Source organism: Chiloscyllium plagiosum, chromosome 9 (assembly GCF_004010195.1).
Source record: "Chiloscyllium plagiosum isolate BGI_BamShark_2017 chromosome 9, ASM401019v2, whole genome shotgun sequence".
Classification (NCBI taxonomy): Eukaryota; Metazoa; Chordata; class Chondrichthyes; order Orectolobiformes; family Hemiscylliidae; genus Chiloscyllium; species Chiloscyllium plagiosum.
The window spans coordinates 76,152,499-76,179,743 of NC_057718.1; the positions used below are offsets into that span (position 1 = coordinate 76,152,499).

The 27,245-nt window shown below is 38.9% G+C and overlaps 1 protein-coding gene across 6 annotated transcripts in view; it reads right to left on the bottom strand.

The window, feature by feature from the left end:
- Positions 1–2,846: 2,846 nt before the first annotated feature.
- senp6a (SUMO specific peptidase 6a) overlaps positions 2,847–27,245 on the bottom strand; it is a 167,423-nt gene continuing 143,024 nt past the window's right edge. For 5 of the 6 annotated variants that reach the window (XM_043696247.1, XM_043696244.1, XM_043696248.1 and 2 more), the window contains 7 exons: positions 25,628–25,720; positions 21,845–22,236; positions 20,183–20,262; positions 18,309–18,388; positions 8,471–8,539; positions 8,231–8,381; positions 2,847–5,249 (listed from right to left, as the gene is read on the bottom strand). In XM_043696247.1, coding sequence (XP_043552182.1) covers positions 5,082–5,249; positions 8,231–8,381; positions 8,471–8,539; positions 18,309–18,388; positions 20,183–20,262; positions 21,845–22,236; positions 25,628–25,720 — 1,033 coding nt within the window. In that variant the 3' untranslated portion in view covers positions 2,847–5,081. The remainder of the gene's footprint in view (positions 5,250–8,230; positions 8,382–8,470; positions 8,540–18,308; positions 18,389–20,182; positions 20,263–21,844; positions 22,237–25,627; positions 25,721–27,245) is intronic. The other variant, XM_043696246.1, reaches the window with a different exon arrangement.

Genomic DNA, 27,245 nt, shown 5'->3' on the forward strand with positions numbered 1-27,245 from the left:
TCAGCCATTTCTTGCTATCATTGGAATAAACAGAATTGGAAGACTGACATTTGCACTGCAGGGTCCTCAGGAAGAGACCAAAATAGATCAATTTACTCAGCACTCCAGGCTAAACATGTACGCAAATGCTCCAGTCCATCTGCACACATGTGCTGGGTTCCCCATTGTTGAGCTTGGTAATATTTGTGGATCCATATCCTCCTGTCAGTTGTTTTGTTGTTCACCACCATTCATGACTTAATATGGCAGGACTGCACAACTTTGCTCTGATCTTTTGGTTGAGGAATCGTTTGACTGCATCTCATGCTGCTTTCACGGTTTGGCACTTTTCTTTGTTGTAGCTTCACCAGATTAACATTGCAGTTTTAAGAAATGCCTAATGCTGCTCCTGTACTCTGCACTGAATCAAGGTTAATCTCCTCATTTGGTGGTGATGGTAATGGTAGAGCGGAGGAAATGCCAGGCCATAAGATTACACATGGTGGTTGAATATAAACTTCTGTTGCAGCTGATGCCAACAGCAACTCACAGATGCCCAGTTTTTGGGATGCTAGAGCTATTTGCAATTGATCATTTTTAACACTGTAGCTATACCAAACAAAATAAGGAGAGTTAAGCTAAGTGTGAAGATGGGACTTCATTTCTGCAAGGATTATCAAGTGGCCACTCCAACCATTAGGGTCATAAACATACTTAATTATGCTGATAGACAATTTTCCAGACATGACTAAGATATGACAGCATTTTATTAACAGGTTGTTGCTTGTCTCGTCTGTGGGGCACCTCTCCTAAATTAGGCACATGAACAAGCTGTTAGTAAAGAGGACTATGCAGGGTTAACAAGACAACTGATGACATTTTATTTGTGGGATGTTGGTATCTTTCAGTAAAGAAACTTGCAAATTATGATCTATTAAACACCTACTTTAGTTTAAATAGAGAATGCTGATGGAAACACACCCAAAGTGGTTTGGATAAATTACTAGCCAGCATATATAGGAGACAAATATTATGGTATTGAGTGCATTGGGTTGCATTAGAATAACCCAAGTGATATCTTAAACTAGTTTGATTACCAAAAGAGGGTCAGAAGAGAATTTCCTAGATTCTTTCCCTCACAAAGATATTAATCTGCTCTTTTCACTTCTGGAAAGTGCCATGTAACTTTCTGGGAGAAGTTATAAAAGGAAACAATATTGTGTGAAAAGTTTTTGGATGATTACATAGGTTGATGGCAACAGTTGAGAGATATGGAGAATGCTTCCAGCTGAACAATAAATCTTGTTTTCATCATTCAAAGACCTTCCACAAAACAGAAATAAATTTTTTCGTTGCAACCAGGAAGAGAAGGCTTGAAAAAGGAGTCTCATACATCCAGGAACAACCTGCAAAAAGGAGATCAAGAATTACTTGGAATTTAACAATGTTAATTGGCCTAACTAGCACCTGTTATAGGTGCTATCCAGTAACCTCCTTGAGGCCATCGAGCCTAGTGAATGTATCTACTTGAATGACCTTCAGCCCTACTTGAAAGATTTTGCTCCTCCTCATTTGGAGTTGCCAACACTGATTAAAGCTTCTCTTAGAGGTTTCATCATAAGTCTTGCCTGTCACTCCAGTCAGAGCTGAAAAATGTGTTGCTGGAAAAGCGCAGCAGGTCAGGCAGCATCCAAGGAGCAGTAGAATCGATGTTTCGGGCATAAGCCCTTCCTGAAGAAGGGCTTATGTCCGAAACGTCGATTCTCCTGCTCCTTGGAAGCTGCCTGACGTGCTGCGCTTTTCCAGCAACACATTTTTCAGCTCTGATCTCCAGCATCTGCAGTCCTCACTTTCTCACTCCAGTCAGTCAACTAACATATCCATCCTTTTGACATCGTGCCTTCCTAAACCAATTGGAAAGCAAAAAGATCCATTCATCGATTGGTGGATGGTAAGACTGTTAGCCAAACAGTCTTTCATCCCATTTTTATATCTGATAAAGAAAAATATTCAAGTAACAAAAACCTATTTTATTTTCATTTCCGTATGCCTTATGCAACCCTGATACAAAATCTGGTGTTCAGAAGACTGATCTTCAACGCCTGGAGATTTTAGACTAACTCTCAGTATGGCAAGACAGAATGAATTCAGTCATATAACTATAGGGAATCTTACCTAATCTAATCAAATCAAAGAAACACTTTTTACAAGTCCACACTCCTTTGAATTCATAAAATGAAAGCTGCATGCCAACACAGGATTCTAAACTTGAAGGCAATTGAGCATTTCTGATACCAAATGTCATTGTTTAATTATCCAGGTTTAGAAAACAATCTACACATTGTTACTAACTGGAATACTGTGCATTGATAGTCCACTAGATAAGTACTGCTCAACACTGACACAATTCAAATGTCCATCAGCAGAGTCAACTTTTCAGCTCTGGCTCCATCGCTCCTCAGACTGAGAGTTGTGTGCCTACACAAGTTTGTTGTTTAGTTAAAAGGGCAAATACTACCAGAATTAAAGGAAAACCAGCAAGGAATCTAGAAGCAATAGAATATTTGGTTCAAATGCAATCATTTGTGTTCCATCCTTAAAACCAGATAATGGTGAGATTTTCAAAGACGTTTCAGTAATTATATACCTGCTATACCGATGGCACAATTTCAAATTCTATCCCTGACTGGGTAAATCAGTGCCAAACTTAACTGCCAGAATAATTGGGAGTAATCATTCTACATCAGAAAGAAACTGGCATGTCTCAAAGATGTGCAATGGAAAAGGAAAGTTAGCAAGCAGTACAAAACTAAAAGCATCGACAGAAATATTAGCTTATTGGAACAAAAAGAAGCCACTCACTGGACTATTAACAAACATTTTAATCCACAATAGGAAAAATATTATTTGCTCCCTTGTAGTTGGTCACCTAATTTTACTGAAGGGAAAACATGTAAATACTACACAGGATGAAGTAATTATGTTGCAGCTTGCCTTAAGTGATTAATGTAATAAGGTATAGAGTCCTCCAATTTCCTCCCTCCTCTCCCACAGGTGGCAAATCATGCTACAGTAAACAGGAACAGTTGACTCAAACTCTCTAATTAGCTACCCAGAGTGATCATCCTTTAAATTAGAGTCTGGACCATGACTGTCACCAGACTATTAAATGATGGGGCATGACACATGACTTGACTCAAGGCACACTTCAAACAAATGTTGATGGGTAGAAATAAGGTGGACAACTCCCTGCCTACAATTTATGACTGCAGACATCAAAAATTAGCAGATTAACATTTCCAAATGGAAACCAACCATGATGTAACACATCTTGCATATAGCATTCATTTGGTTACCATTGTAGAAATGACTTTTAAATTTTGTTCCAACCTCTTTTTTTTAAGAAAGGGAGGAAGTTCAAAAGGTAATTCACAAGATTAAACCAAAGGATTGCTAACATCAAAATATGTGAAGTAGCATCTGACAGGATTGCCATCATGGTGCAAATAGTTCAATGCTTAAACTATTCCCTCACTTGCAACCAATAGTGTATTTGAGAGGCATCTCTGGTTGTAGCAGCAGAAAAAAAATGAAATATAATCAAAGCTTAGGCATGTCCCATAAATTAATACACAGATTTCAGTTTAAAACCAGAGTTACAGAAAATCAGCACAAAGTTGTTTTTATAGCAATTACAGATATACAGATGTACATAAATATGCTGAGGTATTGTTGCGAAGGAGAAATAAATCTGCAACATATTCAGTCAAGTTCCAAATATGATTAGATTAAATAAACCTCTGAAAACAGTTTTAATACAACTGAACAGCAAAAACTGACAATAGACAGTTTCTGAGGTAAGGGGAAATGAGTAATGGTTTTAAAGACAACCAGACTTAATTTCAGTGGTAGTCTTAGTTTGATTACAATCAATTTCATGGAGACTTTTACTTTGGGGTTTGTCAGTCTTTCATCACCCAACACTTAATTGGGTAAACAAAAAGTATCATCTGACTTGATTGCAAATAAATAACCATTACATGCAGAGATGTATAAATGTATACTAATCACCCAAAAGAATTTTTTGAAGGCACTTGCTCGCTTTATTTATGTATCGAAATCCTCGTATAACAAATTTCTCTTCTCCAATTCCATTCTGGAAAACACCTAGTTCCAGGTGAAGTACAATCAAGTACCTATTTAAATAGGCTTCACTTACACAGGAGCCTCAATTCTAAAACCCAAAAACATCCTGGTTGATATTGTCCAGCAATTAAAAGAACACGATGTACAACCATGTTCAGTGCTCTCACAGATGGCTGCTGACATACAACATGCATTCCCATTTAAAAAACTGGCTCAAATTTATTCATTGTGCCTGCAGTTCAGCAAAATTAGTTATCCAGTTTTCAAGTTAGTTGATCGCAAGCTAGGAAACAAATTAACCTTGGTACCCTCGGGTTAAAGATGAGAAATAAGCTCAGATTCTTGTTCTTTAATAATCTATGTTGGAAGTATGCACAGACAGACATCTGCTAAGAGCAGGATTGGATTCTCCACAGGTGAGCAAAGCTGCCAATATAATATCAAGGGCCACGCTTAAAGGCAACTTTGACTACGTACTTAAGGACACCTTGGAACCATGTTCAAGCAAGGAGTGAATTCATTCATGCGAGCAGGGCGGTCAGGGAAAATGTATAGAGAAACTCGGCAAAAAAATAATAAATTTGCCCGGTCCATTTAATGCTACAATAACTTTTAATTATACTTGTAAGTAGCTATCAAACTACCTTTAACAAAAGTACATACCAAAATGCTTACTAACCCAAACAGTGAAACTGATCACAAATGCAGTAAATTCAGTTTATGAACATATGTACAGTTTGTTATATTTATAACAGCACATTAACATTCATTTGGGTGTCTGTAAAATGAAGACGTGTGCATCAAAATGTTCCATAAGATCAAACGCACACAAAAAAAATCATCCTTCTATGGAAGCCAACACTTGAACAAATCCAAGTCATTTCTGCGTTAGTGCAACAACATCCAGTATTTGAAAATGGCATCTTTCGTCAGAGTCTATGTTGACCAGGCATTGCTCATGAAGGTGCCTCTGTTGCTCTGAGTTCCTGACCTTTCTTTCCTTTGCTTTGTGTCTCACAGAGTTTGAGAATTACATTGCGGATTTCTTCTCGTTTCTTTTTAACTTGTTGCTGAGGAAACCATTCCATCAAATTCATAGGCAGTTCAAAACTAGGAATTGGATTCTGTGGAATGACATTGAGCTGATATTAACTCGACAGCGTAACATCCTGGAGGGGGAACAGTAAATATTTCTGCTGCACAGTGCTTTTATATCTACTGTCTAGGCAACTTTGGCTCTGCCTCTCAAAAACGTAGAAAAAAGAAGCTGGAGAAGACCATCCCAACATTCAGCATAATCATGATTAATCGCCCAACTCAGTACCTGTTCCTGCTTTCTCCCAGTACCCTTTAAGCATTGTAGCCCTAATGCCTTTTGAAAACATTCAATGATTTGGCCTCAATCACTTTCCATGACAGAGAATTCCACAATCGTACCACTGTGAAGAAATTTCTCCTCATCTCAGGCCTAAATATCTTGAGAGTGTAACCCCTGCTCCTCGATTCCCCGGACATCTGGAACATGCTTTCCTCAATTACCCCATCAGTCAAGTTAGAATTTTTTTGGAATTCTACGAAATTCCCTACCTTCTTCAAGACCCCAGGTGAACATCGTCATAACTGATCCAGTCACCTTTCATACATCAGTTCTGTCGTCCCAGGAATCAGTCTGGTAAACCTTTGTTGTACTCCCTCCATAGTCAGAACAACCTTCTTCATGTAAGGAGGCCAATAATGCATACAAAACTCCAGGTGTGCTCTCACAAAGGCCCTGTACAATTGCAGCAAGACATCTCTGCTCCTGTACTCAAATCCTCTCACTACGAAGGCCAACAGACTATTTCATTCTTCACCATTTGCATGCTTACTTTCAGCAACTGGTGTACAAGGACACCCAGGTCTTGATACAACTTCCACTTACCCAATCTACTGCAGTTCAGATAATCATTCGCCTTTTTTTTATGACCAAAGTGAATTACCTCACATTTATCCAAATTAGACCTTATCTGCCATTCATTTGGCCACTCACTCAACTTGGATATAATTGCATAGAGGTGACTGGTGGGTCAGATGACTGGTCAGGCCGAAAAAGGCAAAGGATGACAAAAGATTAGTCAAGCCAAATAAAGCTTGAGAAAAGGCTACCTCGAAATCTAAAACCAGACAGTAAGACTTTCTACATATATCTAAGATGTAAAGAGTAAGTAAAGTAACTGCTGGTCCTCTAGAGGGTGAGAGTGGTGAATTAATAGTATATAAAGAAATGGTGACTGGGGTAAATAAATATCTTGCTTCTCTCTTCACTCCAAGGGATACAAAAAAAACCCAGTATTATTTGTAAATCAGGAGGTTGAAGAAAAAGAGAAACTTGGTGAAATTATGATCACAAGGCAAGTAGTACTGAACAAATTAATGGAGTTGTGGGTTGGTGTGTCTTTAGGTCCCAACTGACCTCATTCTAGAGCTTTAATGGTTAATGAGGTAGCAGGTACATCGGTATTAATTTTCCACAATTCATTAGATTCTGGAAAGGTTCTGTTAGACTAGAAATCTGAAAATATAACCCCTCTGTTCAATAAAGGAGAGAAGGAGAAAAGAAGAAACTATAGACCAGCTAGCTTGACATCTGCCATAGGTGTTAGAATAGATGATTAAGGACGTTATGACTAGTTACTCAAGATAATTGGCAAGAGTCATCATGGCTTCATGAAAGGGAAATCATATTTAATCAACTTACCTGAAGGAGTAACATGTGCTATAGAAATGCTGTACTTGAATTTCCAGAAGGTTTTTGTCAAGGTTCCACATAAAAAGTTATTGTGCAAAGTAGCAGCTCATGGTATAGGATCTAACATATTACCATGGCTAGATGATTGGCTATTTGCAGAAATCGAACTGTGTGGAAATTAATCTTTTTCAGATTGGCAGGAGATCATGTGAGGGGCCCTGCAAGAGTCTATGCTGGGCCCTCAACTTTTGACAATTTTATTAATAACTTACATAAGGAGATTGAAGACATGGTAGCCAAATTTGCAAATAACACAAAGATACGTTCATTTATATAGAACACTGGTGAGATCACATGTTGAATAGACAATAGACAATACTACGTTTAGTCTGCGCTTCCTTCTTTAAGGAAGGACATAAATGCATTAGATTTAGTTCAGAGGGTGGCTTACTAGATTGATGTCAGGAACAAGGGGTTGGATTTTGACAAATGAATGAACATGGTTGTTTTCACTGGAGTTTTGAAGAGTAAGGCTTGATTTGATTTTAGTGTCATATGATCCTGAATAGTCTTAAAGTAATTGTGTAAAGGACAATCCATAACTCAAGGGGACTTTTAAAAATCAAAGGTCCTCTTTTAGGGAAGTAACAATTTCAAGATTGGCAGAAAGAGAGCTAGGAGTGAGACAAGGAGAAACTTGTTTACTCACAACATTGTTAGGATTTGGATTGCACTGCTTGACAGAGTGGTGGAGATGGATTCCACCCAGTTTCAAAAAAGATATGGAAATATATTTGAAATGTAATGAATTTTGAGGGCTATGGAGATAGAACTGGAGAATGGGATGAGCTGGATAACTCTTTCAGGAACTGGAACAGGCATCGTGGGTCAAATAGAATCGCAGAATTTTGAAGGAGGCTATGACAGATGGTTTTCCATCAGAGAGAACTGTGAAATTTTGAATATTTTTAAGGTGGAGGTCGATAAATTCTTGTTAGGCAAGGGAATCAAAGGTTATTGAAGATACATGGGAACGTAGACTTTCGAGCCATGACCTAATTGAATGGCAGAACAGACTTGAAGGCCTGAATAGCATATTTCTGCTCCGAATTCATATGCTACGTGAGTTAGACCATATGCTAGGTCAGTATTCTCAAATGAATAAGAACAAGAAGATTGCACTCATGATTGAATACTCATCCCCCAAGCTGGTTGCTGGCACCTCACATTCCTATCATAGCAACAGAATAGGATAGACTCAAATCCTTACAGACGAAACTGATTGGTCACTATGACCGATACATGTACATGCAAAGCCTTTCTTCTTTTACAAAGATTCCCCTCCTGTTCTAACCCACAATAAAAGTTGATACTTACCTCAAAAAAACTTTCGACATACTGTAAGATGTATATACCACAATCACTGAAGTTGTCTTGCTGAGGAACACGAGGGTTGGAGCCCTTTATCACATCTTTGGTGAAAGCCTTTTTGCTTCCTTTTCTCATTTCCCACTCTACTTCAAGGTATCTGTTTCAAATACCAACAAAAGAAAGTTAAGTGGGAATAATCCTTATTAAAATTTTTGAAAAAACAACACTTTACAGAAATGCCCTTACTCTCGCAGGATCTTAACCACATTTGTACGACTTGGTCCACGTAAAGAATCCATGATGAGAATGCAAGGCCTATAAAAAAAAAATAAAATCTGAAAATCCATATCATTGTTACGGTGTAAAGTGAGTTGAGAGAGTCTGGCAAAAACTTCATATCCTCTGATAAATATGCAAGAATATATTTGAATATATATATTTCCTGATTATGATGTGGTAGGCATCACAGAGACGTGGTTGCAGGGGGTTCAGGACTGGCAGTTAAACATTCAAGGATTTACAACTTATCGAAAAGACAGGGAGATGGACAGAGGGGGTGGTGTTGCCTCGGTAGTTAAGAATGAAATTAAATCCGTGGCACTGAATGACATGGGGTCAGATGATATGGAGTCTGTGTGGATGGAGTTGAGGAAACACAAAGGCAAAAAAAACAAAACAATAAAGGGTGTTATGTACAGACCTCCCAGCCATGGTCAGGACCAGGTATGCAAGATGTACCAGGAAATAGACACAGCATGTCAGAAAGGCAAGGTCATGGTGATCATGGGGGACTTCAATATGCAGGTGGACTGGGTGAATAATGTTGCCAGTGGATCCAAAGAAAGGGAATTCATGGAATGCTTACAGGATGGCTTTTTGGAACAGCTTGTGATGGAGCCCACAAGGGAGGAGGCTACTCTGGACTTGGTTCTATGTAATGAGCCAGACTTTATAAAAGATCTTAAGTGTTCCCTTACTTTAGGAGGCAGCGATCATAATATGGTAGACTTCAGTCTGTAGTTTGAAAGAGAGAAGGCAAAATTGGATGTAATGGTGTTACGGTTAAATAAAGGTAATTACATGTGCATGTGAGAGGAACTGACGAAAATCAACTGGAAGACAGTAGAGCAACAATGGCAGAATCTCAAAGAAAAGAAAGATTACCCAGGGATGGATTAGACAGCCATGGCTGACAAAGAAAATCAGGAAATGCATCAAAGAAAAATAGAGAGCCTATAAAGTGGCACTGGAAAAATCAGAAGAATGGGAAGACTACAAAAACAGAGGATAACAAAGAAAGAAATAAGGAAGGAGAGGATCAAATATGAAGGTAAGCTAGCCAGTAATATTAGAAATGATAGTAAAAGTTTCTTTCAAGAAACAAACGAGAGGCAAAAGTAGAAATTGGGCCACTCCAAATTGATGCTGGAAGGTTAGTGCTGAGAGATAAGGAAATAGCAGAAGAACTTAATAAGTACTTTGTGTCTGTCTTTACAGTGGAAAACAGGAGTAATATCCCAACAATTCAGGAGAGACAGGGGGCAGAGATGAGTATGGTAGCCATTACAAAAGACAATTGCTAGAAAAGCTAAAAGATAAATTGATAAATCGCCTGGTTCCGATGGGCTACATCCTAGAGTTCTAAGAGAGGTTCTAAGAAGAAATAACAGAGGCAGTAAATGTGATCTTTCAAAAATCACTGGAGTCAGGGAAAGTCCAGATGATTGGAAAATCGCTGTTGTAACCCCCTTGTTCAAGAAAGGATCAAGACAAAAGATGGAAAACTATAGGCCGATTAACCTAACCTCGCTTGCAGGTAAAATTCTAGAATCCATCGTTAAGGATGAAATTTCTAAATTCTTGGAAGTGCAAGGTCAGATTAGAACAAGTCAGCATGGATTTAATAAGGTGAGGTCCTTTCTGACAAACCTGTTAGAATTCTTTGAAGAGGCAACAAGTAGCTTAGATCAGGAGGCTGCTGAGTAAGGTGAGGGCCCGTAGTGTTCGAGGTGAGCTACTGGCATGGATTGGGGATTGGCTGTCTGACAGAAGGCAGAGATTTGGGATAAAAGGTTCTTTTTCGGAATGGTAGCTGGTGACAAGTGGGGTCCTGCAAGGTTCAGTGTGGGGCCGCAGCTGTTCACTTTATTAATAATCTGGATGAAGGGACTGGGGCATTCTGGCAAAGTTCGCCGATGATACAAAGTTAGGCAGATAGGCAGGTAGTAATGAGGAGGTGGGGAGACTGCAAAAAGATTTCAACAGTTTAGGAGAGTGGTCCAGGAAATGGCTGATGAAATTCAATGTGAGCAAATGTGAGGTCTTGCACTTTGGAAAAAAGAATACAGGTAGGGACTATTTTTTAAACTGTGAGAAAATTCATAAAGCCAAAGTACAAAAGGGAGTGCTATCCAGGATTCTCTAAAGATTGATTGGCAGGTTGAGTCAGTGATTAAGAAAGCAAATTTAATGTTGTCATTTATCTCAAGAGGGTTAGAATGGAAAAGCAGGGATGTGATTTTATTACGCTCGAGTTAGGCCCCATTTAGAATGCTGTGTCCAATTTTGCACCCCACACTTCAAGAAGAACATACTGGCACTGAAGCGTGTCCAGCGGAGATTCACACGGATGATCCCTGAAATTGTAGGCCTAATATATGATGATCGGCTGAGGATCCTGGGATTGTATTCTTTAGAGTTTAGAAGGTTGAGGGGAGATCTAATAAAAACTTACAAGGTAATGCATGGCTTAGAAAAGGTGGATGCTGGAAAGTTGCTTCCATTAGGCAGGGAGACCAGGACACGTGGGCAGAGCCTTAAAATTAGAGGGGGTCAAATTAGAACGGAAATGAGGAGACATTTCTTCAGCCAGAGAGTGGTGGGACTGCGGGATTCATTGCCACAGAGCGCAGTGGAGGCCGGGACAGTTGGGTGTCTTCAAGGCAGAGATTGATAAATTCTTGATCTCACTAGGAATTAAGTGCTATGGGGAAGAGTGTGGGTAAGTGGAATTGAAACGCCCAACAGCCATGATTAAATGGCAAAGTAAACTCAATGGGCTGAATGGCCTTGCTTCCAGTCCTATGTTTTATGGTCTTATATTTGCAATGTCACATTCTGGATTGTTTGACGACTGGTTACACAACTTACAAATGTACGATCAAGGAACAAAAGTAGGCCACTTGGCCCTTTGAGCCACTTGGCCCTTTCAATAAGATCATGGCTGACTCAATTTAAACCTCAACTCTACATTCCTGCATATTCTCAATAAGATTTCAGTTCCCAGATAATCTGAAGTAGATCTGCCTCTGCGTTAAAAAACTAAAAGATTCTGCACCCACTACCTTTTGAGGAAGAAAACTCCAAAGACACTCAATCCTCATTGATAAAAATGTTTCTTCATCTCTGCCTTAAATGGACACTCATTTTTAAACTATAACCCCTAGTTTTACATTGTCCCAGAAGAAGAACTATTGTTTCGACATCCATCTGGTCAAGTCCCCTCAGGATCTGTGTTTTAATTAAGTCACCTCTGACTCTTCAGAATTCCAGAGAATACAGGCCTAACCGATCTAGCCTTTTCTCATAAGGTAATCCAATCATTCCAACCTTCTCTGAACTGCTTCCAATGCATTAACATCCTTCCCCAAGTATGATGACCAGCATACTACACAATATTCCAGATGCTGTCTCATCAATGCCTTGATTAGTTGACATGATTTGGAGATGCCAGTGTTGGACTGGGGTGTACAAAGTTAAAAATCACAACACCAGGTTATTGTCCAACAGGTTTAATTGGAAGCACACTAGCTTTCGGAGCGACGCTCCTTCATCAGGTGGTAGTGGAGGGCTCAATCCTAACACTAAATGTTTGCTATAAATTCTCAGTTACATCACACTGTAAATTTTTGCTATAAATTCTGTGTGTTAGAATTGAGCCCTCCACTAACACCTGATGAAGGAGTGTCACGCCGAAAGCTAGTGTGCTTCCAATTAAACCTTTTGGACTATAACCTGGTGTTGTGTGGTTTTTAACTTTGATTAGTTGAAGTATAATCTCCCAACTCTAGTATTCAATTGCCCTTGCAATAGAACATAACATTCTATTAGCTTTCCTGATTACTTGCTGTACCTGCAAATTAGAATTTTACAATTCATGTGCTAGGACACCCAGATCACACTGCAACTCTGAGCTCTGTGACGTCTCACCAATTTAGATAATATGCCAAATGAACAATTTTAAAACTTTCCCACATTGCACTGCAGTTGCCATATCGTTTCCCACTCCCAGCTTATCTATATCCACTTGTAGACTTCTTACGTCCACTCCATAACTCAGTTTCCTACCTATCTTTTCTTCAATTAGCAAATCTAGCTACTATACCACCAGTCCCTTCATCCAATTATCGCACGTTATGAATTAAGACACCATCATCCACCACTGTGGCACATCACCTATGACATCCTGCCAGCACAAAAAAGATGCAGTTATTCTTACTCTCTGCTTCCTGTTGGCCACCCAATCTTCTATTCATGCTCATACATTACCATCTACATCATTACCTTTTATTTCCTGCATTAATCTTTGAATATCAAATGCTTTCAGGAAATCTAAGAAATACAAAGAAAAAGAATTTTCCCCAAATCTAAATTTAAAAAAAGACATGAGGAGCATTTTTTTTAAAACATAGTTTGCGTGTGGAATGAACTTCCAGAAGTGGTGGGGAATGTGGGCACAGTTACAACATTTAAAAGACATTTGGATAAGTACATGGATATAAAATGTTTGGAGGTAATGAGCCAAGTGCAGACAAGTGGGACTAGTTTACTTTGTGATTATAGTCGACAAGGACTGGTTGGACTGAAGGGTCTGTTTCTGTGCTGTATCATATTATAAGTAGTTTTAGAAAATTACCAATGCATCCACTCACTCACTAGCTAATTATTTTAAGGCCCTAGGATGAAATCCGTCAGAATGTGGGGACTTGTCAACTCTCAGTTCCAACAATTTACTCAGTACTACTTCCCTGGCGATTGTAATTTTCCTGAGAATCCCTGCCTTCCCATTCCCTCCCCTCAAACCCCAGTTTCAATTCCTGATTTACTGCCATTTCTGAGATGTTACTTGTATCCTTTACTGAAGACAGCCACAATATTTCTGTTGAATTTACATGCCATTAATTTATCCTCTATTATTAATTCCCTAAACTCATTTCCAAAAGGATCACTTACTTTATTAACACGTTTTTTAAAAAGTCCAAATAAACTTTTCCTATTTGTTTTTGTATTTTTGGCTAACTTTCTCTCACTTTTATCTTTCCCATTAAATGTTTGCCAGTACACCTCTAATGTCCTATCCCTTAACTCAAATTTTCAGTGCACTTTGACTGGCTCTGCTTTCATGTACTCATGTCTGCCCTTGTTTAAGTTCAAAAAAATAGTTATAAACCCACACTTCTCTCCCTTCAACTGGTGCTACCCATGGGTGCTTTCACTAGGTGGTCAGTAACTAATACTATTGCATTGTTCAAAACCAGGTCAAGTATACCCTGCTGTCTGGTTGCTTCACATCAGATACAATTGTTTATCTTTCATCAACCAAACATCTAATTACCCTTCTTGGTACAATACAGAGGAAACGCAATTATCCAAATATCGATTATCCGGCAAGATCACAAGGTCCCGATGCTCGGCTAAACTGTGTTATCCGGCATTCGATTATCCAGAACTCGATTAACCAAATGAAATACTTCCTGCCAGTGTCCTTCGAATAATTGAGGGTTCCTCTGCACTCACTCTTTCCATGCTATAAATTTAACACTCCCAAATGAATTTTCCACATGAAACAGAGTTTTTCCAATTATACATATTGCATTCAGTATTCAAATGTACATCCTCCTTTATATTGGAGGCTGAAGATAAAAATTGAACTTTGAACAACTGTTTTAAAGGAGACAAGAACAAAGGTAAATATTGCCTGTTCGAAATTGCTCTGGAAAGATCATGCAACTCAATTTCTGATCCAAGGACAACATGGACGAAACAACACAGATCTGTTGCTATGTTTAGGGTTGGCAGCTAGTGGATATTGAATTTGTCAGTCGAAAGAGAACAAGCTCTCACTGGGCTTTGAGAGGAGGCAGTGTGATTTTTGAAAACGTCTGCAGACAGTGCTGCTTGGTTTTGTTCTCTCTCTAGATTCTCTCAGTTTTCAAATTGTTGAAGGTTCTGAGAAAAGAATTCCAGTCCGTAATAAATAAGTATATATTTCTAGAAATCTGAAACCGTTTGCATTCACAGTGACTTTGGAATTCAAGATAGATATACAGTTCTACAAACACTATATAGGACAAACAGGAAGACAGCTAACAATCCGCATCCACGAACGCCACGAAATGACACGACCAGCTATCCCTAGTAGCCACACACGCAGACGACAAGCAACATGAATTTGACTGGGACAACACTACCATTATAGGGCAAGCCAAACAAAGAACAGCCAGGGAATTCCTAGAAGCATGGCACTCATCCACAAACTCCATCAACAAACACATCGACCTGGACCCAATATACCGGCCACTACAGCAGACAGCTGAAACTGACAACCGGAAGCGGCAGGGACAGGCCACTATAAATGCCGGAGGAAACACCACAGAAGCGCTTCACAGGAGGCTCCCAAGCACTGAGGATGTCACCTAGACAGGGGACGAAACGTTTGCAACAAAAATTTCCAGCTCGGCGAACAGAACCACAACCATTAATCATTAGAAACTGTTTGTTGAACTGACAAACTACAATTCCTTTATTTTCTTTTTTAAAATATCCTTTAACCCCATCTTGTGAGAAAGTGTAAGTTATGATCAAAAAAGATTGGGCTTTTGATCTTAAAGACATTAGATAACTTTGTTGTTTTTCTGTGTTCTGCTAAAGTTAAATTAGCAATTCACTATGAATAATACTCGTTTTAGTTGTAAACTTGATGCCCAAAATCAGTTATTCATAAAGTGTGGTTAGGAATAATTGAACAGTTCGGAGGGTCATTGAAGGTGTTGGTTTCACAGCACAGTGAAATTAATGATAAAGAGGCAGACTGATTTGGCTTGCTATTCCTGAGGACACATGCAGTTGGGTGAACACTTTGCTGAACACATCTGCTCTGGCAGCAAAACAAATCACCCTAGCTTACTCAGGTCTGTTCATAAACTCCTGTGCTGGTCACAATCAAGATTAATGCAAACTGCAAGGTAGCTATTCTTTCCCCTGAGCTCTTTGAAATGTGCTGAAATAATTATGGATTTTCTCAATTTCAGAAGAGAGCAAACTCTCATTGCTAACCAGACTTAGAACCTGCTGACATTCAAGCTGTCAGATGTCAGCTGATTGAAGGGAGTACAAGATTGAAATAAAAACCAGAAATTGCTGGAAAATCTCAATAGGTCTGACAGCATCTGAGGAGAGAAATCAGAAATAATGTTTCGGATCCAGTTTCAGGTGATGATAGCTAGGATAAAGTTGTTTTTTTTTTTGCAGAAGTTAGGTATGGGAGGGGGAAAGGAGTAAATGATATGACAAAGGAGTGGATATCAGTCAGCCTAGGAGAATGAATGGTTGTTAATAGGGATTACTAGTGGCTGACACCGGGTAGTTTGTAATAGCAGACCATGTGATAACAAGGCCTGGTGTGTGGGAATTGAGGTAAGGACATGCGAGAAGGTGCCTCAAACCCTAAAATTGTTGAACTTGGTATTGAGTCCAGAAGGCCGCAGAGTTCCCAAGCGGAAAGTGAGGTGCTGTTCTTCCAGCTTCGCTGGAGCACTGCAGCAAGCTTGAGACAAAGATACTGGCCAGACAACAAAGTGCTATGTTGAAATGGCAGGCAACTGGAAACTCAGGGTATTTTCTATGGACAGAACATAGCTGTTCTGCTAAATTGGTCACCCAGCCTATGCTTTGTTTCCTCAGTGTACTGGAGACCACATTGTGAGCACTGAATGCAGTAGACCAGATTAAGTGAATTGCATGTAAAGCACTGCTTCACCTGGAAGGTATGTTTGGGCCCTTGCATATGAAGGAGGAAGAAAGTAAATGGGCAGTTGCCACACCTTCTGCAGTTGCATGGGAGGATGCCGTGGGTGTGGGGTGTGAGTGGGGGTGGGGGGTCTGTGTATATCTATGTGTTGGGAGTGAAGGAGGAATGGATCACAGTGTCCCAGAGAGAACGATCCTTGTGGGAGGCTGACAAGGGAGAGGAAAGGAATGTGTGGCTGGTGATGGCGTCCCGCTGGAGGTAGTGGAAATGGCGGCTAATAATCCTCTGGATGTGGATGTTGGTGGTATGGTAGGTGAGGACAAGGGGGAATCTATCCCTGTTATGGGAGGGAAGAGAGGGGGTGAAGGCTGAAGTGCAGCAAATGGGTTGGACTGGGCTAGCAGCCCTGTCAATTATGATGCTGTGGAATCCTTGGTTGAGGAAGATGGTGGACATGTTGAAGGCTCCCTTGTTGATTTTATTTCATCAGTACAGGTGTGATGGAAATGGAGGAACTGAGAGAATGGAATAGAATCTTTCCAAGAGGTAGGGTATGGGAATATATAGTCATGGTAACTGTGGCAGTCAGTTGGTTTATTGTGGATATTGGTGGCCAGCCTATCCTTGGAAATCGAAACAGAAGGTTTACTTATCTATCGTCTTGTGGGGTTGGATGTCCACCGCATGTTACAATTTTATGTTTTCAGCTCCAGATTTCTAGTACTTTTCCTGAAATTCCTTGCATAATTTCCCCTTCTTTAATATCTGCTCAATCACATATAAATTTATCTCTGATCACTTTCTTGAATTGCTCTCCACCCAGCTCTTCACTCTTCATTTTCTTCTAGATTCATTTACAACTTCATTTTCAAAATTCAAGCTGTGGCTTTTACTCATGACATTTCTGTGGTTACTTATCTATTTATCCACACCTTTATCTTTGATGTCTACTTCCACTGTTCTTTCAAACACTGGTTGTTCAACTAGTACAGATCTCATCCTCACTTCCATTCGAATTCAATAAAAGAAATTTAGAATTCAATCTAGTGATGACCATAAATCCAATACTGATTGTCGGAAAAACCCATCTGGTTTTCTAATGTCCTTTAGGGAAGGAATCCTTACTTGATCTGACCTACACCTGACTTCAGACCAACAGCAAGCGATTGACTCTTAACTGATCTCTGGGCAATTAGGGATAGGTAATAAATGATGATCTAGATGGCAATGCCCTCATCCAATAAACAAACATAAAACAATTAAGACCAAGGGATACAGACTCAAGTCGACATGGCAGACAACGGTTTTAGCTATTCATCACCAGATCTGGCAGCCAGCTCTAGATCACTTGTATCTTACAAACTACCGACCCATTTGCAAACTTCCTTTTCTTCTTCAAAATCCGTGAATGTACTGTCACCTCCCAAACCAATGCATTCCTTCCAGGAACTAGTGTTTGAATTGCTCTGATCAGGTATATCCCACTGGCACCGTATAGAAGTGGTTGTCATTTATAAAGCATGATATTTGATATTTAGGCCAACAGATCACAATGTCACAGTCTGGTGACAGTAGAGTGTGATGAATCAACTTAATTTTTTTTGGGAAGCCTTCATTAATTAATATGGCTGTGGTGAGTACTTGCTCACAAGTGTAACCACAGCAGGTATCAGCATGGTCTGAGCTTTGCACAGCAACAACAACTAGAGATATATTTTAAAGTAACAACTCCACATTGACTACTGGGGAAAATAGCAGAACAAAATGGAAAATGTAACAGTTTCACAAGATGATAGGAATAGTAACAGGGAAAATTTAGTGCAATGAAACCTTGTTTGAATAGCTCAAGCAGATGTACCCATGTAAAGGAAAATCAAAAAACGAATATCACACTTAGCAGGTTTGGGTATTGAAAAGTCCAAGATTCCAAAGCCAGATGAGGAGAAAACTCCACTGTAATAAAGGCAATTTTAAGAAATTATACAACTGTGAAAAACAAGTTTGCAACGAAACTCAAATATGGACCTGCCTTCTTCACAACACTCATGTACTCACTGTTTTGAAGGTTGCTGGCCCCATGGTACACTTTCTGATGAGCTCTCCTCTGTCATGCTCCCACCTTCATTGCTATCCTCCTTAATAATAGGACAAATTTTTATAGTCAATACAAAGGACTGATCCTGACCAGCAAGGTTTGTGAAAAGTATGAAGCAAGTCATATTAATGAGTTCATAATCATCAATTCTATCCCACCTCCCCTTGATTCAAGTTGTGAGAACAATTCAAGTATGATATTTAGAATGACATTTTTATATCTCATAATCATCTCATGGAGGACAAAATAAAACAGACAAATGCATAATCATTGCACCAACTAATCCATGTATTTTTTGCACAGGAGCTATTAACTGTCGAGAGATATAATATTTTGTTTTCAATGTCAACATCACAGTGCATGTAAAATGCAGTTTCAACTCTCTATGCTATCTAGTCATTAAGGTGACGTGAGATTTTATGCTGCTTTTCACACATTAGGCTTTACTGTAAGATTGAGAATATACGCTTTTACACAGTGAGTGGTTAAAACCTCAAAACCACTACCTACACGAATGGTGGAGGCAGATTTAATTGTTACTTTCAAAAGGAAATTTGATAAATACCGAAAGAGAAAAATTTGCAAGTCCACAGCGAAAGGGCAGGGACATGGAGCTCCTACAGAGGACACCCTTGGCTTATTTGCATTCAAAACGGTTCTGAAGCAGGGTCACTGGACTTGAAATGTTAATTCTACTTTCTCTCCACAAATGCTGCCAGGCCTGAGCTTTTCCCAGAAATTTCTATTTTTGTTTTAGATCTTCAGCATCCACAGTTCTTTGTTTTATATTTTTGGTTTAATATAATTTTGTATTTAAATATTAAATTGAATATAAATACAAACAATCAATCCCTTCTGCTGTTAAAACCAAATACAAACTACTGGAGGATTAAAAGAGTTGGTAACTTAACAGTAACTTATGAAATAACAGTAACAGGCTGGAAGACATAGGAAAGACAAATGATATTTACAAACATCATTCTATACACAGACATTCTACAAGATTTGAGGTTTCACTTTTGGTGAGATTAAAGCTTGAGCATTACATATATAGAGACACAATGAACAGGGAACTAAATACTGTAATATTGCAAGTGTGCAGTTAAGACCAATGTGCTAAAAACTGCATAAGATTGGGGCAAATACGAAGCAGTCTAAGATATGGGTTTGAAATGCAAGTGCATAAGATAAATAAGAGTAGTGAGCTGGAGATGCAGATCATCGACATGGAACATGACATATCAATAATAATAGAGGCCCTGTCTCAAAGAAAGTGTAGAATGAGAACATCTGGTTACAAGTTACATAGGATTGATAAGGAAGAAAAAAATGAGAATTTGCAATATTGGTCAAAAAGGACTAATGTTATTAAGGGAATAATGAGATAATCTATTTGATTAAAATTAAGTAACATAGAAACTTTTATTCTACTTAGTGTATACTATAAGCTACCAAATAATGTGAAGGCTAACTTTAAAAGTATGCAAAAATTACAGAGTAACCAGAGACATACTACTGTCCTCACATAGAATGGGCATTCAAAACTAGAGCTCCTTGTATAACTGAAGATATCATGGGTTAAATTCAACAGTCATTGAAACTGGGTGTGGGATTGTAATGCATTGCACACATTGACTGCTATGCAGTCAGCATGACAATTTCAAAAATGCAAATAGCTTTTCTCTTTGAAGTGTCAACAAATGATGCTGTTATTCTGAAACACCTACAAGTGCAATTATTAATGAGTCATACATGTATGAGGCCATAAGAAGACTATCCTGTTACCCTTAAAATAATTACACAATAAAATTGCTATACAGGGTTCTGGTCTCACCTGACTATACTCCTGATCTGGCAAAAAGTCAAAGGAATCATCATCATCAGCATAACTGACTTGGATTTGCCTTAAAGCATCTGTTTAGAAAATCAACATACATTGTAATCAGTGTTAAACTGAAAATTCTAAACATCAACAGCTCCATTAAACCTGTAGCTCTGAAAATTATGAAACTGATGTTAACATGGTTCAGAATGTGCTGAAAATCAAAATTAATAGCAGAATGTCCTTCAACTTCAATGGTCAATCTTGGGACAACCTGATCACCAACCACACCCCAGTCACCCTTGCAATTATCCTCCAAAATCAAGGAACATCTGACTTCAAATTAGCAACTTCAATTATCCCAACCGCAGTGTCCTGTCCTGGGTCAGTCAGCTGGTTGTTTAAGTCACGACAGTTTTCAGTTTCATTCACACCCGCCTTATAAACATCAAGAACAAATTCAAGAGTTATTTCTTGGAATCAGATGCTGGAATTTAAAATAAATATTTGCTCAATCCTCTAAGGCAGGGGTGTTCTATGTGGTTGACTTAAATGCCTCATACTCCATCAGATACACATGACATACACCAAGCAGATAGCTGAATATCATGGCACATAAATAGGCTTAACTGATAACTTTGGGTCACAGTGAACCCATCAGCTCCAAGCATTTCTTAAGTTTAAAACTGCAACTTTGAATCTATTGCCTGAATTTACAATTTTACTGTTTCATAACAAATTTTGAAACAAAAGCAACGTAGCACATTCTGTGACAATATTGGTGGAGAAACAAAATGAAATTGTTGTTTTGGAGTGTGAAGCTTTCCACAGAAGGTACAGCACTTTCAGACAGAACAGTGAGGTTGGAAGAGAAGTTGAAAGAAGGTAAGGAGGTAAATCTGGAGATAGTGGACCTGAATAAGCAAAACCTGCAATGACTATGTAAGAGAATTGATTTTACAATTAGTAGTTTTTAGCAGACCAACAGTGCTGGTATCATTGTTAGACAAATGCTGTGTGCAGAAAACATGAACTGATGTACCTTTTATTTGTAAAGTACCCAGAGCGTTCACATAGTACAAAACCATAATCCAGCTCGAAAACTTATGACATTTCACAGCCCCTTCATTTCTAAACTATGTTTCAGATTAAAGGAACCATAATTTTCAATGAAATCTCTGAAATAAACTTGCAATATAATCAAAACACCTTCACATTTGATACCAATTGAATGTTACCCAAATGATTTCCAAGGGTGTAAAATGATGAGAAAGTGGAAAACCCACAGTGGGGAAATCCACACTAGAAAGCACATTTCTGCCTCCCCCCCCAGAAAAACTTAAAATATTTACTGAAAGTGGTGAATCAAAATGACAAAATTAAGTGTCAATAATGGATGAAAACTCATATTTCTGCATATATTATTGAAAATAATGTGTAGCAATATCAGAACCAACTAATTAAAATCCAAAGAAGTGAGAACCAAGGAGTGTAAAGTTGTCATTAATTATGAAATCAGTGAAACAAATTCTGAAATGACAATTTGGCAGGGGTACCGATCTCAAATGGCAACTTGTAAAGTTTACTTAAATCTTGACAATTTCAGGTTCTTTTGTACAAAAGATCCAAAAGGAAAACTTCTCGAGTAGATCAAGAATAAATGTTAACAACTACCTAGCTGTTTACCTTCCGCAACATTTTGTGCCTTCTGGTTTGAGTTTTGGTCATCTTCTGATTCAGTATCCAGTTGATTAACATTACTCAGGAATTTATTAGTTGCTAACAGACATCTTCTTGTATGTAGTTTATCAAATTCCACACACTCACAGATATTGCCAGCACTAAGTTCAGGGATTTTGTCTGTGGTGTCAGGGGATTTTCTCAGCACATTTGCTGCAGTCAAGTTGTCTGCTAAACCATCAGTCTCCCCTGGCAATGATGGCCAGTTACTGTTGCTTTCCTCTAGTACGGAGTTGTTGATTTGCATTCCTTCATTTTCCTGTGACTTAGAATTTGATTCAGTGCAAAGGCCAGGAAAACAAATCACAGCCAAAAACCAATGAGCCCTAAAACAAAGAAAAAGGATTTTACATTAATATCTTGATTCATTCCTAAAGAACTTAGGCACTTAACTCCGTTTTCTAGGTTAGGTTAATTATGCCACAATGAAAGCTTAGAAAACTTCTAAGTTATATTTTCATAAACTGGTCTGTTTTCAGATGACTCAGTAAATTATTAAGTAACGGACAGTAAAAATTAGGGTCCTATTCTAGATTTCTATAAATTTGAGCACATGTGGCTATAGTAGAAATCACTGGTCTCAACACATGGATGCAACGGTCTTTAGCTTGGGCACTTCTTGCCTTAACCGTTCCATGCTTCAAGTCTTCCCTCATTTCGCCTTTCATCCTTGAATCACGATCCAAAAAACACAGTCACTCTCTCAAAACCTCCTCGCACCTTAATTGGGTTGCTTCACAGTTTCCTCTGCTTTAGTGCCCATAGAATCTTCTGTATTTGTCAAGTTACTGATAGGAAATTTACTAGATAGTTATCAAGGACGAGGAACTTCAGTTATGTGGAGGAAGCAGGAAAATGGGGAGGATTATCGTTGAAGTAAAACAGAGGGAGCGAGGCAAGATTTGATGCAAATGTTCAAAATCATGAAGGGTGCTGAGAGAACAAATAAGGATCCCAACTCCCAGTTGCTATTCAGTTGAAACATCACATGCAGATTTTGGCTGAGGGCAGGATTAGACCAAGTTATAATGTCTGCAATACTTGATTGATCAGTTAAACTTTGTTATGGATCAGGCATTAATAACAGCCATTTAGAAGTGTTCATGGATACCCCAGTTTCTTATGATCTAAATTGATGATACTACTAGGTAAGTCAGAACCTAGGATAAAATCTGGCTTGACAGAACATATGTTTATTTTATTTGTTTAGTTGGTTAATGTAGCAGTTAGTCACCAAGACATAATAGCGACACAGTTACTCAGTGGTTAGCAGTGCAGCCTCAGTGCCAGGGAGGCAGGTTCAATCCCACCCTTGGGTGACTGTGTGTGTGGAGTTTGCATAATCTCATGTCTGCGTGGGTTTCCGCCAGATGCTTCAGATTCCTCCCACAGTCCAAAGGTGTGCAGGTTAGGTGAATTAACCATGCTAAATTGCCCAAAGTTTCTAGGAATTTGCAGGCTAGGGGATCATGGGTGGGTCTGAGGGGGAAGCTCTTTGGAGGGCCATTGTGGACTTGATGGGCCAAATAGCCTGCTTCCACACTGTAGGAATTTTATGGAAAGTAACAGTCACATTAGATTGGAGATTGTCTTTAACAACAGAATGAAAGTTTATTAAACAAAAGAATTTTAAAATTTTACTAGAATTAGCTCAAAACACTTAGCAAAACATAAGGTTCAATTTGTCCCCAACATTATTCATTATGTAGTCTCAAGTCCAGAAAGAGAGATCACCCCCTTATCTGAACTCTTTAGATTTTTACTTTCTTAAAATTCATTCATGGGACATGGGCATCATTGGTGAAAAATGTGGTGCTGGAAAAACACAGCAGGCCAGGCAGCATCCGAGGAGCAGGAGAATCGACGTTTCGGGCATAAGCCCTTCTTCAGGAATGTCGATTCTCCTGCTCCTCGGATGCTGCCTGGGCTGCTGTGCTTTTCCAGCACCACATTTTTCAACTCTGGTACTCCAGCATCTGCAGTCCTCACTTTCTCCTACATGGGCATCATTGACTAGACCAGCATTTTATTGCCCGGAGGGCAGTTAAGTGTCAATTACATTGTTGTGAGTCTGAAGTCACATGCAGGCCTGACCAGATAAGGACAGCATTCCCTTTCCTAAAGGACATCAGTAAACCAGATGGGTTTTTCTGACAATCAACAATGGTTTCACAATCATCAGTAGACTCCCAATTCCAGCTATTTATTGAATGCCATTTATTTAATGTCCCCAGACATTACCTGGGTTGGTGGATTAATTGTCTGGTGATAATACCACTAAGGCCATAACCTCCCCATCACTTAACTGACTTGACAGTTTTCTTGCTGCGGACTTTAAGAGAATTCAATGGGTTTTTTTCCAAATCCGTCAACTTAAGCTTTTTCACAAATCTGAGAGCCTCATGTGAAGATTCATAACCAAACCCACTTGGCCTAGAAATTTCTCAAATTAAACTCTTCTGCCAAGGTAGTTTATTCCAAGAACTACCTCTCGGAGTGATGTGGAGGTACTGGTGTTGGATTGGGCTTGACAAACTTAAAAAATCATAGAACATCAGGTTATAGTCCAACAGATTTATCTGGAAGTACAAGCTTTCGGAGCGCTGCTCCTTCACCAGATAGCTAGTGGGGCAGGATCACAGGACACACAATTTATATTGAAAGTTCAAAGTGCCATACGAAATTGTATGACACTTTGAACTTTTACTGTAAATTCTGTGTCCTGTGATCCTGCCCCACTAGCTACCTGAAAGCTTCTCTGCTCTAGTGCCCAGAGAGTCTTTTGTATTTGTCAAGTTACTGCATAGGAAATTTACTAGATAGTTATCAGGGATGAGGAAAGCTTGTACTTCCAAATAAACCTGTTGGACTATAAATTAATGTTGAGAGATTTCCTACTTCTAGGAGGAAAAGAAAACTAGTTTCTAAACTCAACATTGTGGTCATTTGAACTAAACAGAAAAACTTGCTTTTGAACTGAATTTTATAAAAACGTTGTTCATCATAAATTCTTCTGAACCATAAACAAAGTAATGGCCCAACTTGTTTCCTTTATAATGCTGGATTTGCGACATGTAAATGTCTTACCAGGAACACAACAGGAGCTTGCAGTCATTGCACTCTGACACATTTTGATTAGATCATTGTTCTGGAGGGACATTGAGCATTTTTGTTGAGGAATCAGTTTTTTTCCCCTACTTCTCTCATTCACAGATGGGGAGCAAAGCACTGAGTTTCCTTTCCTAAAATCTCTGACTTTCTCAACAAGGCCCATCTTAAAATTGTATGATCAAGCTTTTTTGTCATCTGTCCTAATGTTGCCTTTGGGTCATAAAGTGTTGTGGGATGTTATACTACATTAAAGGTGCTGCATCAATTCAAGTTGTTGTTATTGTTATAATTCAGCATTCGCACTGTACATAAGGTTCTAATCTTATGAGAGAGATTACTGGTGATAATTCAGTACTGGTTTCTACATTTTATTATTCTTTTGATCCATGGATACATCCCCAGCAACATCAACCATCAGACAAATATTCTGTTTTATCTGTGGTCCTCTTAGGAGAGTGGTTAATATAAAACCTGGAAACGGATGAAATATAACTGAACATACTTCAAGGGGAAAGGACATCAAACCGTAGCACTTGAATAATTCGCAAGACCAATATTTATGATATCCTGCATAAATTAACACAATCAGGTTGCTAGAGTACTCACGTTTCATTAATAGGAACAAAAATAAAATCCTTTTGAAAGATATCCACGTGTCTTGTCCATGTTTTCACTCTGGCATGACGTCGTTGTGGTAACCTAAGTGGTAGATATCAGAAGACTTGAGGTCACAGATGAAAGAGAATCACATGACAAAAAGCATTCTCTGCTGTACAGCCTATATGAAAATTGAACTAATTGGCACCAATTAAAATGGCAGTTTATTATCATTCAAATTTAATCTTGGGACAGTGTTAACTAATTGAGAACCCGTGGCAGAGTGACAATATTTATGAGGTACCTTCAGCATACAAAATATCAAGGAACATAACCACAGAAAGAGGTTAGGTCAACTGAACATGTATTTGTTTGAAAATAAAGACTTACAAAGGTTTCCAGAAAGTATTCACAGTAGTAGAGATGTAGAAAACATTAAAGTATTTCAAAAGTGTCGATTCAAAGTGACCAAAATCTCTGCTCATGATGCAGTATAATTGTAGAAAGATAAAAATAACTGAAAAATGCTTGAGGACATTCAAAGATGAAAGATTTTGTTTCGGTAGATAAGATTCTGGCATTAAACAAAACTTTGAATCAGACATTGGGAAATTCAGAGAACCAATGTTGTTCGGCAAACAGAAAGCGGGAAGAGGAATGAGTGTGTTGAAAGGTAAACTGGATATGCTGCAAAGCAGAAAACAGGCAGCCACAGTTTGGATAAGTTGTAACATGTTTAGGTGGACAATGGATTACTACAGCACAAAAGTAAAAGCAAGGCAGAACTTTTCAAAAGTAAAACCAAAGTAGAAACAAAACCACCTCCAGCATAAGTCAAATAGAAAAAAAATTGAATGCATGAACATAAGAGGATCAGAGAACATTGTCCATGATAACACACCAAAATTGGAGGTGTTGTGGACAGAAAAGGTTACCTCAGAGTACACCGGGATCTTGATCAGATGGGCCAATGGGCTGAGGAGTGGCAGATGGAGTTTCATTTAGATAAATATGATACGCTACATTTGGAAAGGCAAATCAGGGCAGGAAGTATATGCTAAATGGTAAAGTCCTGGGGAGTGTTGCCAAACAAAGAGTCCTTGGAGCGCGGGTTCATAGTTCCTTGAAAGTGGAGTCGCAGGTAGATAGGATATTGAAGGTGGCATTTGGTATGCTTTTCTTTATTGGTCAGAGCAGTGAGTATAGTAGTTAGGTCATGTTGCGGCTGCACACGACATTGGTTAGGCCACTTTTGGAATAGCATGTGTAATTCTGCTCTTCCTGCTATAGGATGTTGTAAAGATTGAAAGAGTTCAGAAAAGACTTACAAGGATGTTGCCAGGATTGGAACATTTGAGCTATAGGGAAAGGCTAGAGTGGGGCTGTTTTCCCTGGCGCTTCGGAGGCTGAGGCGTGACCTTATGGCAGTTTATAAAATCATGAGGGGCATAGATAGGGTAAATAGACAAGTTCATTTCCCTGGGTTGGGGTGCTGTAGGCAGTCAGCTGCAGCAGAATTGCATTCTACCTCAATTTGTAAACCTGTGGCCTCTTTAGTCCTCAATTTTACTACTACCATCAAGCCAGGTGCAGGGATACCCCATCATTTTGGATGGGAATACTTATG